At 32.9% G+C, this 16,723-nt stretch overlaps 1 protein-coding gene and 1 long non-coding RNA gene across 4 annotated transcripts; both read left to right on the top strand.

Annotated features, from left to right (window-relative positions):
- The first annotated feature begins 446 nt into the window (after positions 1 to 446).
- On the top strand, positions 447 to 10,669 carry LOC107912453 (N-alpha-acetyltransferase 35, NatC auxiliary subunit). Of its 2 annotated transcripts, XM_016840641.2 has the most exons (16): positions 451 to 816; positions 1,296 to 1,363; positions 2,036 to 2,191; positions 2,470 to 2,637; positions 3,095 to 3,245; positions 3,878 to 3,957; positions 5,229 to 5,501; positions 5,585 to 5,728; positions 6,403 to 6,537; positions 6,970 to 7,068; positions 7,837 to 7,893; positions 8,973 to 9,177; positions 9,354 to 9,472; positions 9,706 to 9,774; positions 10,015 to 10,113; positions 10,235 to 10,669. In XM_016840641.2, exons 1-16 carry the CDS (start codon positions 690 to 692, stop codon positions 10,472 to 10,474), a joined length of 2,190 nt encoding a protein of 729 aa, XP_016696130.2. In that variant the 5' UTR covers positions 451 to 689; the 3' UTR covers positions 10,475 to 10,669. The 2 variants fall into 2 exon arrangements, 1 of the variants encoding a protein (XP_016696130.2); XR_001688168.2 differs by lacking the exon at positions 10,235 to 10,669 and having other exon boundaries at positions 447 to 816; positions 9,695 to 9,774.
- A 3,755-nt stretch (positions 10,670 to 14,424) lies between these two features.
- Positions 14,425 to 16,251, top strand: LOC107912424 (uncharacterized). Of its 2 annotated transcripts, none has more exons than XR_001688166.2 (3): positions 14,425 to 14,642; positions 15,679 to 15,731; positions 15,823 to 16,251. It is a non-coding gene; the product is annotated as an uncharacterized lncRNA (long non-coding RNA). The 2 variants fall into 2 exon arrangements; XR_005917233.1 differs by having other exon boundaries at positions 14,428 to 14,642; positions 15,883 to 16,251.
- Positions 16,252 to 16,723: the final 472 nt, after the last annotated feature.

The following is a 16,723-nucleotide window of genomic DNA, read 5'->3' as shown; positions in this document are numbered from 1 at the left end:
ACTTTTATCAATTATTTTGCTTTCTGGGTTTGTGCAGATGAATTGTATTTTTAGTTTGAAAATAATTTTTCTATTAAGTAAAAGAATCTAGAGCAGGAGAGTGAAGATGGGGTTCTTATTTTTTTATTTATTAATAATTTTAACCTAAAAAAATGAAAGGTAAAATTTCTATCAAGTCCCTCTTTCTGTCTTTCGTGACTGTTTTGCTTTTGTTTGTGGCCCACTGCCACGTGTCTCTTTATTGATTGTTCACGTGTCATATTATGTCAGAAACTACCAATGTTAGATCCGAGTACACAATGATAGACTGAAGAAAAGTACAGGTATCAAGATAATAAATTAAAAATGTAGGTACTACATTGACAATTTCGTTAATGTACAGAGGTAAATTTTGCTATTATCCCTCTATTTTTTATTATAAAAAATAAAAAAAAGTATTTCTATTTCATAAAGAAAGAGAGAAAAGAATTGTTGGGTTGAGAAAAGGTTGATATGGAGCGAGGGGGGACCCGGCCCGACCCAGAAGATGCCCTAAACCCTCTCTCAGCTCTGTTGGTTTTACGAGGTTTGTTGTGGCAACTGGCACTGTAAAGCCAAGACTGAAAAGAAAACACCATCGTCAACCTCAACCTCGCTCGCTCACTGCTTGAGATCCTCAGCTGTTCAAAACTTTTCAACTCAATAACCTAATGGCTGATAAGCCAGTTTATGAAGAAGCCTCCATCGACGGCCAACCACCCAAGCTTGCCTCGATTCCCGCCAGCGACACCACTGTCTGGGCCGACGCTTCGCCTCTCCTTCAAGCCGCCTGTGCAGGTTCTATTTCTCCCTCTTTTCTCCCCCCTTAAACCTCTGTTTGGTTCTCGGGAAAATAAAAGTCAAAAAAGGAAAACCATTTCCTTTTTATATTTGATTAGGAGATCTAACAGCGAATCCCTAAACCCTATTGCTTGTTGAGTAAAATTTTTCAGTTTCTTTGGTAACTGAAGTGTGGAAAGTTATTGTTTTTTTGTAGTAGAGAAAATAAATAGGGGAAAGAGAAGGTATTAACTTTATGAAAGCTATGGCTTTCTCCCTTTTATTTATGATCACCCAAAGCAAGAAAATTATTATCGAATCATAGTTTTTCTTTAAGTAACTATAAATCTTATCATTGCTGTTGTGAAGCTATGCCAAATATAGAGAGAAAATGTGGGTGCATTCATGTGATGATTAAGACCTTATTTGTTTAGTTTTTTTTTATTTCTGGGTTTCGCTTTATCACTTAGCTATTCAGCAATGCTTGGTGATCACAGGTCTTAGAGATGGAGAGCTCATTCATGGGGACAATTTCAACCTTTTTGCTGCCATGTCTGCTTTAGAGGTGTTGATACTTGATACTTCTTGGTTATTGAATGATAATTGATCTTTTGTAATTTTCTTGGAAGTTATCATTATCTTAGTTAAGATGATAATTGATCTTTTGTTTTCTTTTTAGGTTTACTTTTCTCTGCCATTTATGCTTTTACAACTTGATTTGTACATTGTCAGTGTTTGAGCTATTAACATATTTCCAAATGAGGGTCTGTTGCAATGGTCACTTAGACACTTGAATGCTTGATCCTATTCTCAAACATCAAGTGATGTCTTTACTAACATAAATCTGACATAAACAAAAAAATACCTCCATTTAATATGTATTAAATTGACTTTATTTTATTTTATTGCCAGTAAAGCCTTGACAATAGTGGCAAAGGTTGAGGCCTTGGGTCCTGAGTACCCAGGTTTGAGTCCTTCCATGTGCAATTGCGCATGTGTGGGTTTTAGTTTGGATTATTTCTTGTTCTTTGTCAGTTTGTGTGTTGTAATGGTTTGATTCTACTTTGTAGTTCCTCGGACATGTACACTTGTAATTATACAGTACTTGTAAAAGTTCTTTCTTTCAAAAAAAAAAAAGACTTTATTTTTCTTGCTACTTTAAGTTTTCCCTATATATGTTTTCTACGTTTGAACTAAATTAGCTTTTTGGCCTTCGCTGACAATTTTTTTTTGTTAGATAATGGATCCAAAGATGGATTCAGGTATTGTTTGTACATATTATTCTATTGATGAGGCCATTGAAAATGGTGCTGCTCCTATTCCTATCAGCCTTGACAGCACCATTGATGTCCGCTGCACCATTGATATCATGGACCATCTTCTAGCTTGTGAGGTACTATCTTGTGTATACTCTCCCTCTCTCTCTCTCTATATATATATATACACACATATAGTGCACATGTATGACTGTTTTGGTTAGTCTTGAATTTGTTTCACCTATTCCACAGTGTCCCAGATGCTTCTAAATAAGCATTCATTTACATGGAATGAGATTTTTTCATCATGTTTTTAATGATTTTGTATTTATACTTGTTCTGTCTTTCTTTGTGCCTGGGCCCTCTACTTGTTTTGTTTCTCTTCTTTTATCTAAATTGTAGTCTTTCATGGCAGGCAGCATGGCATAAGGGTCATTCCTTGGCACAAACTGTGTTTTCTTGCATCTATCTTCTGAGGCTTGATAGGACTGCTCCACATGCCTTATTGCATTCTTATTGTAGAATTATACGCGCAACCTGCAAGGCAGTAGTGTCAGTTGTTTCAGATGCCCGCACACATGAAGTAAAGTATTCCAACAGCTCTTTTTGCCTCTTTTCATTTGAAAATGACAAAATGGTTTTAGTTCTTTTGCATTATTCACAAGTAAAATCATTGACATATCCATGAACTGTTTTAAGATTAAGATAAAAAGTATTTTGTAATTTGCTTCTAGTTAAGGTGTCAGATCTAGACAAATTTTATTTATCAAAATAATTGGTCCTTGTATTCCTTCCCTCCCAAAACTCCGAAAGACCTTTTTTTTTGGGGGTGGGGGGTAGGGCATAAAGGAAAAGAATGGGGCTAAGTAAATGAGAATTTGTTCAGGGTACTTATAGTAAAATCGTTCTTCCTTTAAAAATATCATCTGCTTTGATTGCATAAGAGTTTGCATTGCATTCACGATTATTCTTCATTGGTACTAGTTCTTGAAATTGTGATTAAACCTACATGGTCAGTTGTAAACACTTACATTTGACAGGAGGAGGATCTTTTCACCATGACATATGGTCTTCCTTTAAATGGGGATGGAGATGATAAGTGCTTATCAATATTGAATGCTGTTGAAGAGACAATATCTCGCCAGTTACGTGCATGTAAAGCTACATCATCGAAAAGAAGACTACCAGAAGGTAGTTATCTTAGCTTTTCTTTGTTTCTTTACCGAGAGAATCCTCATATCTGGAAAATCACATTATAAATAGCCTGCACCTTGGTCTTATCTAGCATCGATCGTTATGCTCTCTTGTATTCTTTAAACTTTCTTGCAATTGATATATGTCTGCTTAGAGAAGTCAGCTATTTCTGAATTCTTGCAATAAATCTATTTTTAATTTGTGACACAAGTTGATAATCTAAAGCTTTTGACTGAAATATTTGTTTTTGGTCTTTAGTAAGATAAATTTAGTTCTGATTTACCTGTTTATAATATAGATCCTGCATTCTATATATATATTTTTGGAATTTCTCATATTATAATCAGGGGAATGATATATGATGAAAAGATTCACAGGAAAAATAGCAAACATGAGTTGCGCAGGTTAGGATGGCTGTACTTCCCTTTTCCTTTGGATACAAAGTAGAAATATTTATGTGTTACCTAGTTATTCCAGCGTCAATGGGCTACTGTTAAAAGGAATGTCCTTCTAACTATTAAATTCTTGTTTCTCATCTTTATTCTTTGTCAACTTCTGTTATAGATTATTTCTTAAATATCATTAAGATAGAATATTTTAATTACCTAAGTGGCTGTATTGATGCACAGATTTGGAGCCATTACAGTCCAACCCCAATTTGGAAGAAGGATTCTGCAAAGCTTTATTGTGCCGCTTACGTTTTCGTAAGGTCTTAAGCTGTGTTACTCTTATATCACTTCTCTGAATATGTACATCTATCTGTCTGTGGTTGTGCTTTTGTTTTTAGAAAATTTGCATGCCTTCAAAATATTTCTTTAGTGGGTCTCCTGCCTAGTAATCTTTTATTTGCTAAATAGTCTATGCTTTGATTGTTGATTGCATACAACATTAAATATCCATTAAGGCTTGTTTCACTGAAAATGGCTTCTGGAAAATGATTTATGGAAATGCTGATATTTTTTGGTGTTTGAATTATTCCAAGTAAATTACATTTTGCTGTTTGGCTAGTTTTTCTGATATCATGTTTTGAAACCAGTTTTCAGTTAAACAACCATCGCATGAATTATATATTTTACAAAATGTTATTGAAGCGTTGCTCTTTGACAATCAAAATTAATTTTTTAGTAACTATATTATCTTATATAGACTTAATAAACAGTGACTAATTATAACCTAAAATTGGAGTTATATGCATGAGAGTGGATATTGGCACATTGAAGCTCGAAGGGATAAATGAAGTTAAACAAGATTTCAAGAAATAGTTGTATCTATACTATTAAAATATTCATATTTTATGTTATAAACATTTATAACTAAATATTTATAAATTATAATCTATATATTTATTATTAAAATAATATTGTAATATTAAATAATTATATTAATCAATTGTTATATATTATTGAATATGTTTAATAATACTAAAAATTATGGTATTTGAGATCAATATTTTAATATTTTAAAAATTAAAATTTATTATTAATATAATAATGTTTGGCTTGATTTTTTGTTAGTTCTTATCTAAAAATCAAGTTACTCCTAAAGGAGCTCTTTTCTGAAACTTTCCTTACCTTTCTCAAAAGGGGAAGACAATTTGAAGAAAAAGAGGCTTATTTTCTGTTGATCAATAAGTGATGTTCCGTTGACCAAGATATTTTCAATGAAACAAACACTGGAAAACATCATTTTCTGCAAAACAAATACACCCTAAATTATGTATCTTTTTCCTAATTTCAAAATTTGAAGATGACAGTTATTAATATGGGGCAGCATATTAAGGGAAGTATATCATCGTGCGTGGAATATGTTATGTATATTGTTTTTTCAAACTTACATTGTCAACAATCTATTTGGTGTTTTCTTCTAGCAAATATTGTTTACTCTGGTGACATTCTTAGTTGTCTCATCCTTTCTGACAAACATATACTTGACTGTACTATAAGTCTATAAAACTTTAACTTGCCTTTCCTTTTCCTTCAGCATTTTTTCCATGTCCTTTCATGTATGAAACGACCCCAGGGGAGGGGTCTGGAGTCTGCAAGAAAACATATAGCTTCCTGCTTGACTGAGCTGGAATCCATTCTAAAATCAGCGGACTTTCTGAGGTCTTGTTTTGATGAATCTTGTGAAGGTGATATAGATGACAAAACTACTGCTTCAGGTTTTGAACCAATTGGATTTGATGCTATGCTAAACAGTAGATTATCTGCCCCCACACCACCACGTGCAATTAAAATTCTTAGTTGGAAAAAGGTTAGAACTTTTTGTAGTTTAATTTTGATTTCTTTGAGTCTGCTTTCATTATTGTAATAATTTCTCTCTTATTGCTTTGGCAGGCGGTTGAATATTTTGTAAAACTTCTTCATGATCTTGATGTTATTTGCTCTTACTCATTGGATCCTCATTTAGAAAGTCTTTTGCGCTTTGTGGTTCAGTTCCAGAAATCTCAACCTGATTTGGTGGCACGATCTCATCTGCAGGTTAAGCTTTCTTGGCTTCATTCTTTTTTTATTGGACAACTGCCCTTATCTTTTAGTCTGACTCATTATTGAACCATTTGTGTGGACCTTTGGACTTCTACCATTTTATTGAGAAAACTTTCTTGCTGTTTTTACTATGGCTGCCTTAATGAACTTAGTGCTAATGAAACAGACTAAAAAGAAATATATTCTCTTCAGAACATGTAGCAGTACTTATCCCTTGAGCTCCCTTGGTCAAATTTACATGTAGGTGCTTCTTGTTTGTGGCGTTAGTTCCATTCTTTGTGCCTCATTATTTCCCCATTTCCTTCGTGTAATGAGGATTTCTCCATAAATATTTTAAGGGAAGGCGTTACTCATCCAAACATGGAAAGATTCACCCATTAAGCATTATTTTTGCATCAAGAGGACGTATATAGCTGACCAAAGACTAAGACATAAGTCCAATTGACTATTGTACCTGTTGTTTTACCCACAGTTCTTGAAGAATGCAGTGCTGTTGTTTTACTACGCATTACAAAATAAGTCTATATTACTGGTTTATGGTTGAAATTGAGGATAAACAGTTTGAAATTCAATGTTTTTGGTCTGATTATGTTTCTTGTTCTATTTGAACTACTTGTTCTTAAGCATCATGTTTTCAGATTCTTAACCATGTGAATATTGTTGAACAGCTTCTATTGGTTCAAGATGGGAAACTCTATGGACGTGATCCTTTCTTTGCAGTGATAAATAAAGCTGCTGCATTGCCTGAAGCCACCAAAAACCACGATATTCAGAAGAATGAATCTTTTCTGCAGCTAGGAATGGTTGTGCCAATAATCATTATGCTATATATTTCACCATTGTTTTCTAGTACATTTTATTATGGATGTTGCTGACAAGTGACTTTAGGCTGTTGTTAAGATTAGTTAAGTTACTATTAATAGTAATATTATATATTAAGTGCCTTAGGTCATAGCTAATTTCTTGAACTCCGATGGTGTTGGCAATAGTAGCTTACCTAATAAGGTAAACTGTAAGAGTGCACTTAGGTCACACTCATTAGCAAGATCCTTTCGTAATAATCTATCAATTCCATCCTTCTTAGATGGTATATACATTTATTTACCTCAGTTCTTGGAGTTAAAAGCTTAAGGCTACTGTTTTGATCAGAATGCTAAGCTTGAATGTTACGTATACTAAACTTTGAAAATGTGGTGTTTCATCTAATATATGTGCAATGCTATTATTTACTGCAGTTGGTAATGAATTTGCTCAAAATACTTTGTACAAATGCTGCCTGGCAAAGGCGTAAGCTCGGCAAATTTTTGCAAGATTGGCGTGTTATCTATGTACAGGTTTGTAGTGTGTCAGCTTTCCAAATACAGCTCGCTGCATTGCCTAACGCATCCAATCTTCCTTCATTCATGTTTCAGACATCTCTTTGTTCTGGTTTAAATTTATTGAATCAAATTTCCTTTGCTGTGCTGTTTTTCTCATGACTTTAACATGGGATGCCTCCTACCGTAATCAATGATGTAGCTAATGACTTAGTCCAGAATGTTGCATTATTTTCATGCATAGTTTTCTTAAGTATTCTTTTTTATTATTTGTGACTGCATCTATGAAGCACTTACTTACGAAGTCCATGAAACACAACCCCCACTTTTGTCTGATTCATGAGATCAAACAAATGCTAAAAAAATTGGGTTTGGAACTTGCATCACATTCCAAGACAAAGAACTTGTAGCTGATTGGTTGGCTAAATGGAACTTAAGGCAACGTTGGGGGTTGAGAACTATTGATAAACTAACACAAGGAGCCATTAACCTGTTAATGGCTGATGTGATGGGATTGCTGAGGATTAGTTTTGGCTAGTTTCCTTTGATTGTAGGGCTTTCCTCTCGTTGACACTAAAAAAATATAAGCACACCCTTATCTCTTCTTCCAATCAGGAAATAAGTAAACAGGAATTGTTTCTCTTTTGTGTTGTATTACCTTTCCCTGTACATGTCAACTTTGTAAAATAACGACAACTGTTAAGTAAATTTATCTTTTTTTTACTTGATGTGGCACATGGCTCTATAACTGGGCTTTCTCATTCTGTCATGTCTTTGGTTTATCAGCTTGAGCTTGCTTTCAGAAACGAGTATGGAGAAGTCTCAAGCAGTTCAAATGATGAGGTGGGTTGCTTCTTTCTTTTCTTCTATCTATCTTCTTGTGGCATGCAATTAATGGAACTACTAGCTTATCAAATAGATACTGAAATTAATGGATTCTAATGGGTTGTAATCACCACTTCTCTTTGAACATTAATCTTGTAAAGCTTGAAGGACCTATGCTGGATAATCCCCATAAATTTATAATTAAATGTGAAATTTGGCTACAAGTGTGTGGCCCTGAGTTCTCTCTCAGGTTCATATATGACTGATGTACTTGTTTTAAAAAGATTGGGACCTCCAAGGTTACTTGCTGCCAGTTTATGTCTTGGGATTTTTAGAGAGAAAAAAAAAGCACCTATAGCAACAATTTTTCATCTCTAGAAAATGCTCAACATTCATGAAATTGCGTCATTATTTAAAACTGCTTAAACATAGTTAATCAACATCTTCATTGCTAAGCAAGTCTTGCACTGAGAAAATAAATATGTTAATAAGTTGATCTTGGTTATGACTGGGGATGGCATTTAATAAAGTTTGTCCTTTAGAACTTTACAATGAAATAAATTGTAGAGTCAGCATTTTTTCTTTCTTTAATTTCTTATGCAAGATGTGGTGTTTTACAATAACAACAACAACAATAAGACCTTTGATTTTGAACCTTAACATCTGGGAAGAAATGTTAGTTAAATATATACTCTCTCTTTTTAGTGTTTGACAAGAACGACTATTTTATAGATTTCATATTCAAATCAAGATAAATAAATACATCTTTAACATTTCAGAGCAGAATGGGCTATATATTACTCGTATGATGGTAGTACTAACTGTAATAATACTGCAAGCAACATTGTCTTGTCATAAGGAAGCTGCAGCAGCTTTGCCTATATTGACAAAAGAATATAGTATTACTTAGTTAACATCAAACTTTTTAAGTTCCACTGTTTTCATTACATTGTTCCATGTTGTCTTTGGATTGTGAGTAGGATACCATTTTATCAATTTCCTTTTGTTGCCTCTTCTAGCTTCTATTTCCATCTAGCATCGAAGTTAAATTCTTTGTTCTCTTTTATACTTGACAAAGGTTTCCTTGCGGCTTGCAGAATAAATGTATGAAAATATTCCAACATATTCTCCTTTGGGTGGAAGAGCAAACATACTGGATAGCATTTCGATTTCTCATATTGGGTTTTGAATTGGAACTTTATTCTACTGGTGAATACTGCATGGTATATTGGTACTTATATGCTGTCTTAATCAAGCTCACAGAGAAAACTCATCTTATGATGGCTGTCAGCCATGACACCGGTACTCTTCTTTGCTATAATATTGTCTACAAAGCTCATGCATTTTTGTTAAATTTTCTCTTCCAAATATTAAATAAAGTATATCAATTGATCAATTTGAAAATCTGATGTATTTTCTTTACCCTTTCAATGACCTGCATGCTGTTTTTATAAACAACCAAATTTATGAATGATCAGCTAAACGGAAGGGGAAGAAGAAAAAGGATTCTCCTAAAGATTTGGCTAGAGAATCTCGGATCCCACCAGCAGTCTTGTTCCTTCAATGCTATATATGTCTTGCTGAAGGACTTACAATGGTAACAGTGCTTGTTTTATTTGGAAATTGACATGTTTTACTGATTGCAAGTGGAAATAGTCTTCTAGTCTAAGCCAGGCCTGGGTTAAAACTGCAGATTTCTCAAAAAGAAGTTGGTTTACAATTATCTTAAACTTGTATATATAAACAGCAGATGATGCTCATCTCATATCAATATTTTGCTTCAATATTGTCAACTCATGTTCTCTATTAATCTGTTCAGTATCTTTCCAGATGCTTGCTGCTTTGAGGAATGAAATCCCAGTCTTCCACAGTCCAAGCCCTTTTAATACCGAGCACGAGGTGAAGCATAAAACTCCATATTTACTTACACAAACACATACAGCCATGCATAGTAAAAAAATAATAAGTTGTAGCTACTGTGCCATTACGTGATATTTCTGTTTTATTTTCGATGGATGAATTGAGTAAGCCATTTATTTGACAACAAGCATTTGAATTAGAGTTTAGCTGTATTACCTTGAGCATGCTCTTAGCTTTAACTGCATCATGGTATGTTCACCCTTGTTTACTGCTATCCAGAAATTTGTTCAGCATTTTGAGCTTTTACAAAGAGCCTGCATTCCTGATCATGTTTCGTACCCGTCATACAAAGAATCAACAACTCATGCTCGCTTTTCTGTAAGTTTTGAATAAGATCTTTGCCTTAATTGAATGCCACTCTGGGGGTTCTCATTTTATCTTTGTTTTAGTTTTTTTTTTTCCCTAATGCATTAGATTTCACATTTACATTTTGATCCAGACGCTAGCTATGTATAATTACTTCAAGGATGCTCAGAGGATCGCAAAGGAGGTGAAGAGTAGCTTCTCCAACGATCCAGAGAGGTTAGCCGAACTCCGAAAATTAGAGCAGGTAGCAGAACACAACAGTGTTGCTCAAAATGTCATTTGTCGGTTAGGAGCTCTTGACCCTTCACTTAAGGTGTCATTTGAGTTCAGCCATCATCCATTCTTTGCCACTGTTGTTGTCAAGAGATCTTAAAGGTGTTTGCTTCTTTTGATGATCTCTACCAATTTTGAAACACACATACTTAGGATTAAGAGGCATTTGAGTCCCCTGGTGTAGCAATTGTAATATTAGCATGTTTTAAGTCAATGTTCTTAATTTTTACTATAAAGTATTATATGAATAATACAATTGGAAATTAAAAGCTAGAAAATAAGCACATTATTTTTATGTTAGTTTTTGTATTTTTCTCCCCGCCCAAAATCTTGACTGATCTTTGTAAATGTTATATTTTGTCAACTCAACATCTGTTTTCTGGCATCTGACTGTCTGTCAAATTCAGAACTCATGGTTTCTTCCACTTTTAAGTTGCTAGGACTTGTGTGGTAGAATGTCAAAGATAGCTTTCCAACCCCTATTATTAATATCCTTATTTATTTTCCCATCCCTAATACTTGCAATTCTTTCTCTGTGTGAAGCAATTTGCATGAAAAAAGGGTTGCCATTAAGCTCTACTACCATCTATATATGCTGGAAGATCGAATCAGGATTCCAAATATTGATTAGTAGAAAATTTTTTTTATTCCTTGCTTTTTTTTTATCTATATCTAATACTATCGACTATTCGTTACTAGACGACTAAGCAATTTCTTAAAAGAAAAAAAAGGCTTCCAACAAAAAACAAAACTTCTTGTGCAACTACGAAAAAAAGTTATTTTTTATATTTCGAATCTAATTGACTTGTAGAAATATGATAATTTCAGATATTTTGTACTTTGTCGTTTTTGAAGGGCATTTTCTACCCTATTTAGTAGGTTGGGCGGTAGGTGGGGAAGGAATGTTCCCTTCGGATGGATTCATTTTTCATCCTATCTTAAATGACCGACAAGACCAGACGCATTGCTCCGGCCCAGTACGAGCCTCAGACAGAGCAGAGCCCTACGTTTGCTGCCGAGAAGAAGGGGCCGGGCCTTCTTTGAATGTCCGGCATCCTGCAAGGGTTGGTAATGCTAGCTCATTCGGTACAAAAATGCATAGAGATTTGTCATTTATTACGGTTTGAAAGTCACACCGATCATACAGTCTCCACTCTGCATTTCTTAACATTTGTGGACTACATTCAGTTTTTTTTGTTATTAAATTTGCCAAAGTGTAACATATATAATATATTTTATTTTTATTTATAGTAGCATGCATATAGAATTCGAAGTGTTAATATATATTGCGATTTGTATGATACTTACTTTTTCAGCTAGTTGATATTTAAACTTATCACTTAATTTGGTACCTTTGCACTAACATCATTAGTTTGTGTTGATGTGGCATTAATAGTCTATTAGATGATATAACGTGACGATTTCTTAGTATATCACACGATAAACATAAATGAAAAATATCTTAAAAAGTACATAAATTAATAGCAAAGGAACAATTTTTTTCCACATCAAGCATGAACCTAGACAAATCGGTTTAGATGCATTTGAATATGGACAATCATTTGTCCAGTTCAAATGTATTTATAAGTTATTTTATATATTTTTAATTTTTTATAAAATATTTGGGCAACTATTTATCTATGTTCTTTCTTGATGTGAATTTTTTTATTAACTTATATATTTTTAAAGTTTTTTTTTATTTATGTGTCATGTGGCATACTAAAAGGTTATTGTGTGTCGAATTGGCTATTAGTGTCATGCCGGTATAAACTAATAGTGTTAGTACAAAGATATTGAATTGAGTGACATAATACAAGTTGAAGTACCAACGAAGTACAAGAAGTGCAAGGGGAAAAATATATATTAATCCAATTTAAACTTGTTATACTTAACTACCTTGTTAGGAGGGCTCACCTCCAACAAAGGCTTACCCGATTAAGTATGCAGGTTGTCACAAGGTGATGTTAAGGTCAATTCAGAAGTAACTTTCATTACATCCAATGAAGGTTCTCATTACTTTATGACTTGCTTTAAAAGAGTTGAGCCAATTCATATCCAATTATCTTTAGATAGAGTAAACCATGACTTTATCACAGTAGGACACTTGTCTCAAAGGATCCATTTGAAATCCTTTTGTTTTACAAAACTCCTCATTCCTCTAATGGTTGTCTCTTGTTGATTTTGGAAAATGATTTTAGGATTGAAAGTGCTTTTTGGAGCCGTAAGTAAATGCTAAACAGATGTTTTTTGACATTAAAAGTGCTTTCGAACCTAAATGCAAAGGCTTTTTTTAAGGTTTTGTGTTTAGGAAAAATATTTTGTGGCAAATGATATTTTTAACCCTTATATAATTCAATGTATTTTATATAATATTTATATTGAGTATATAATTATTTTTCTATTGAAATTTATTTTAAATATAAACATTATATATTTAAATTTGTAATGATTATATTTTAATAATTAAAATATAAAATATATATTCAAATACATTTTACTAATAACTAATACTAATTACTTAAAAATATTTAAAATTTATATTTTATATATCAAAGTATTAATAATGAGTTAAAATAAATTATTTTTTATACTTTTATTAAAATACTATAATACTAACAAATTTAAATATTATTTAAATACATATTTTTACTTTATAAGATTAAAATAAATATTTTAAAATTTTTTAAGAGAATACTAAATTATCCTCTATCTCTTCAAACCTCACTAATAATTACGAGCAGAATTAGATTTAATCCTCCATCATTACCTTTTGTATCAATAAAAGTAACTAAAAATAATAACAATATATCAAAATTTGTTATTAATAATATTGTAGAATATACAATGACTATATTTGAAAACCCATTGAAAGATATACAATGAATTTAGTACTACTATCTTTGAAAACTCATTTAAAAATTTTATATGGAGCAAATAAATCTTTTTTTTTTTCACATCTCTGCCAAGAACAAGCAAATCTTGTAGGTCCAAAAGATGTAATCTGGCGGATCAGAAATTCGTAAATGATTAAAAAAAAGAAACACTTGTGTGGAGTCCACCCAACAGCATCAATTTAGTAGCACTAACATGGTACAGAAACAAGAAGAATAAGTCGAACTCAAATGAACTTAAACTGGACCCACGTTATTAATGGTCCACTATACACTTATTTTATTTTTTTACTGAAATATAAAAAAAATAAAATTTATCATATTATTATTATTTTTCACTTGAAATTTACGATATTGTATCTGAGCTGGATAGTTTGGCTAATCGAAAAAAAATTGTGAAGAAATTTTCCTGTAAGATCGTTCCACATGGTTATAAAACCTAGTTCTAACAAGGCTAACCAATTAGCGGCGTTGTCACATTAAAAAAAAAGGAATAACCAAAGGCGAACGATGTCATCGGTTAAAGTGTCACATAACTAGAGGAACCTTTTTAGGTGTTGATTTGGATCCTTCATTATGTTCCCTCGGAATTGTAAGGTGTTTTGAATCATCTGAATTATAGCCATCTTGATCTCAAAAGTATTGGCGTTGATCACCGGTCGCTCAATGCTACCTTGCACAACATCTAGCGTTGGTAGTGCATAATCACGTAACATCCTTTGAGCCATAAGTAGCTCTCTATGGATTTGTACTTGTGGTTCAAGTGGATCATCAAACTGTGGATTTTCCCGAGGTAAGTTAGCTACCATGGGTGGACCGTTTGTATTAACTGATGGTTGCATTTCAGAAATCGCTCCGGATCAGGATGTGGCTCGATTAGAGTGCTTCTACTTCGAGTCATAAATTGAAATTAGAGACAAAAAATAAAAAGTAAAGGTGCTCATGGGACGGGTGGCCCGGCTCGGCCCGACGGTCCGCCTGAAAAATGGGAGAGTTCGGGTAAAAATATAGGCCCGAAATATGGGCTTGGGCAAAAAATGAGGCCCGTTTAAAAAACGAGTCGGGCCTCAGGTAAAATTTTTTTGGCCCCGGCTCGGCCCGAATACATATTAAAAATATATTTTTTAATATACTACATTTTGTTTTAGTTTTAAGTTTTAAGTTTTAATTTTAAGTTTTAAGTTTTGTTTTACTGCCCGATAGTCTTCCAAATCCCTAACCCTATCATGCCCTCCTCCCCTTTTTTTCCCAATTCCAAAATCAAGGCATCAAGCTACCTTCACCTCCACCGGTCCACCTCCGGTCCTCCACCCAGTTCCAGAATCAAGCATTTAAGGGTTTCTTTATTCCTGAATCGCCAACAAATTCGTATTTAAGGTAAACTGTTTGTTTATTCGTTGATGTTCATATGATTTTTTATGTTAATTATTTTGATTTTTTGGGTAATAATGTTGCTAATTTTATTCGTTAATGACTGTGCCTCTGTGGAAAGAAGTAGAGATATTGATTATTGAATAATGATTTTTTTTCTTTTTTCTTTTATAATCTGAATGATGGATTTCTGTGATTGTCTTCTATGCCCTGAGAATGGTTTTACCCTATGCTTATTTCTCCAGACTGTGGTATTAAAATGAGGTTTGAGCTTAGCAAATTTTAATTTACTTAATTTTCGTTGTATTTTGCTACATTTTCGCGTTGTATTTTGCATAAGGTAATGTCTGCAGAAAGAAGTAGAGATATTTAGCATGTTTTGGGATGACTCAGTGTTTTGAGTTTAGGTGATTTGAGCATGTTTTGGGATGACTCAGTATTTTGAGTTTAGGTGATTTGAGCATTTTTTGAAAGCCTACAACTTAGTCAATAGCAAATCTCAAGCTAATTCTTAATTTAAGCCATAATCTTGATTTGGAATTTCAGTTGAGTTAGCATGTGTTGACAATACACATGTTCTAATTTATGCAGTTTGAATTGGATTCAAGGTAAAGAACTCTGTCTATGTGTTGAGTTCTTAGCAGATTTTAATTTACTTAATTGTTGTTGTATTTTGCTTAATTTTCGCGTTGTATTTTGCTTAATTTTCGCGTTTGAATCTTTTAAGAAATCATTAACAATGGATCCCTTCCATTTTTTGTCTGTTTATTTCTGGTTAATCTGGGTAACATCATTTCCTTCTTCTTCTTCTTCTTTTATGAAATGAAATTTGTCAATTAGCTTTCTGTTAATCTATGATTCAATCAAATAATTAAGCGGCAAACGTTTGTTTATATGTTTATATCTGGAAATGAAGTTATCAGAATTTTGAAATTGCATGGGATTCGAGTTTAATGAATTTATCATAATGTTTACTGAGATCACAAGCTTAATTTCTGCATTTAATCTAATCTTTTTTTTTACTTTGTTTTTTTTTTTGCAGAAACAAGCAACATTGAAATCTATTTGGCTTACCTTAGCTTCCAATCCTTTCCCGTAAGCTTTCATTTACATTTTCTTTTTAGAATTTAATTTAATTTGATTTTCTTTTATTTTACTTTGTACAACATTTTGCAATTAAATGCAGGATTAGTAGATTTTCTAGATGATAATTTCTGTCCTTATCGATCAAGTGCTTTATTGACAGTTCAAACTCTCCTATCAAAACTATCTACACTTCATGCAAGAGCTGAAAAACTTGAAGCTGCATCATCGAAAATATTTGGTGGCTACAAATCTAGGATTCACAAGATAGAGGAACTGAAAGAAACTATAAGGGTTACTAAAGACACAAAAAATGTTGCTATAAGAGAATATGAGAGGATCAAGGTAAAATTTTTTATAATATTCTTTCAATCTTGATCCGAGGATAACTTTTTCCCCTTTTTTGTTGATGTGTTAATTATTTTTTGGGGTCATGCTATGATCATTAATATATCCTTAATATATATTGCATGTTTGAATTACATCAATGATTGGCTCAATGCTAGATATCCATGAATTTTCCTATGGTAAAGATGGTTCATTCCTAATTTGTTGAGTTTTGCCTACATGAACAGTCTTATAACCAGATAGAATGAGGAATATCTATTCTAGCCTTTAGTTATTATTAGACCGTAGCTCTTGTTTGTTCATATCATATGGGGTTTTCCACTGTTTGAACTATTTTGGTAAGTTGACTGATTGATATTTCCTTGTACTAGTACGATGCTATGGCAATAAGCATGTCTACTTTTTTAAATGAACTTAGCAAAGTTATCATCCTTTCACTCTTTAGAAGCCAAATGGGGGATGATATTTAATATCTAGATAAATAAGAGAGATATATAAATATTTCTATAATTATAATGTTAATATTAGTAATATTACAGCTCTTAGGTTGCTGCCTTTATTAAATCTTAAGTGAAGCTACTAAAGCAGGATGTGAAAAAGCGACTAAAGATGTGATAGAAAATGTTGTCAAGGGCACAATGCATACTCTAGGCAGT

Source organism: Gossypium hirsutum, chromosome D08 (assembly GCF_007990345.1).
Source record: "Gossypium hirsutum isolate 1008001.06 chromosome D08, Gossypium_hirsutum_v2.1, whole genome shotgun sequence".
NCBI lineage: Eukaryota > Viridiplantae > Streptophyta > Magnoliopsida > Malvales > Malvaceae > Gossypium > Gossypium hirsutum.
The sequence above is the reverse complement of the archived record's forward strand: the minus strand, read 5'-3'. Positions and strand labels throughout refer to the sequence as shown.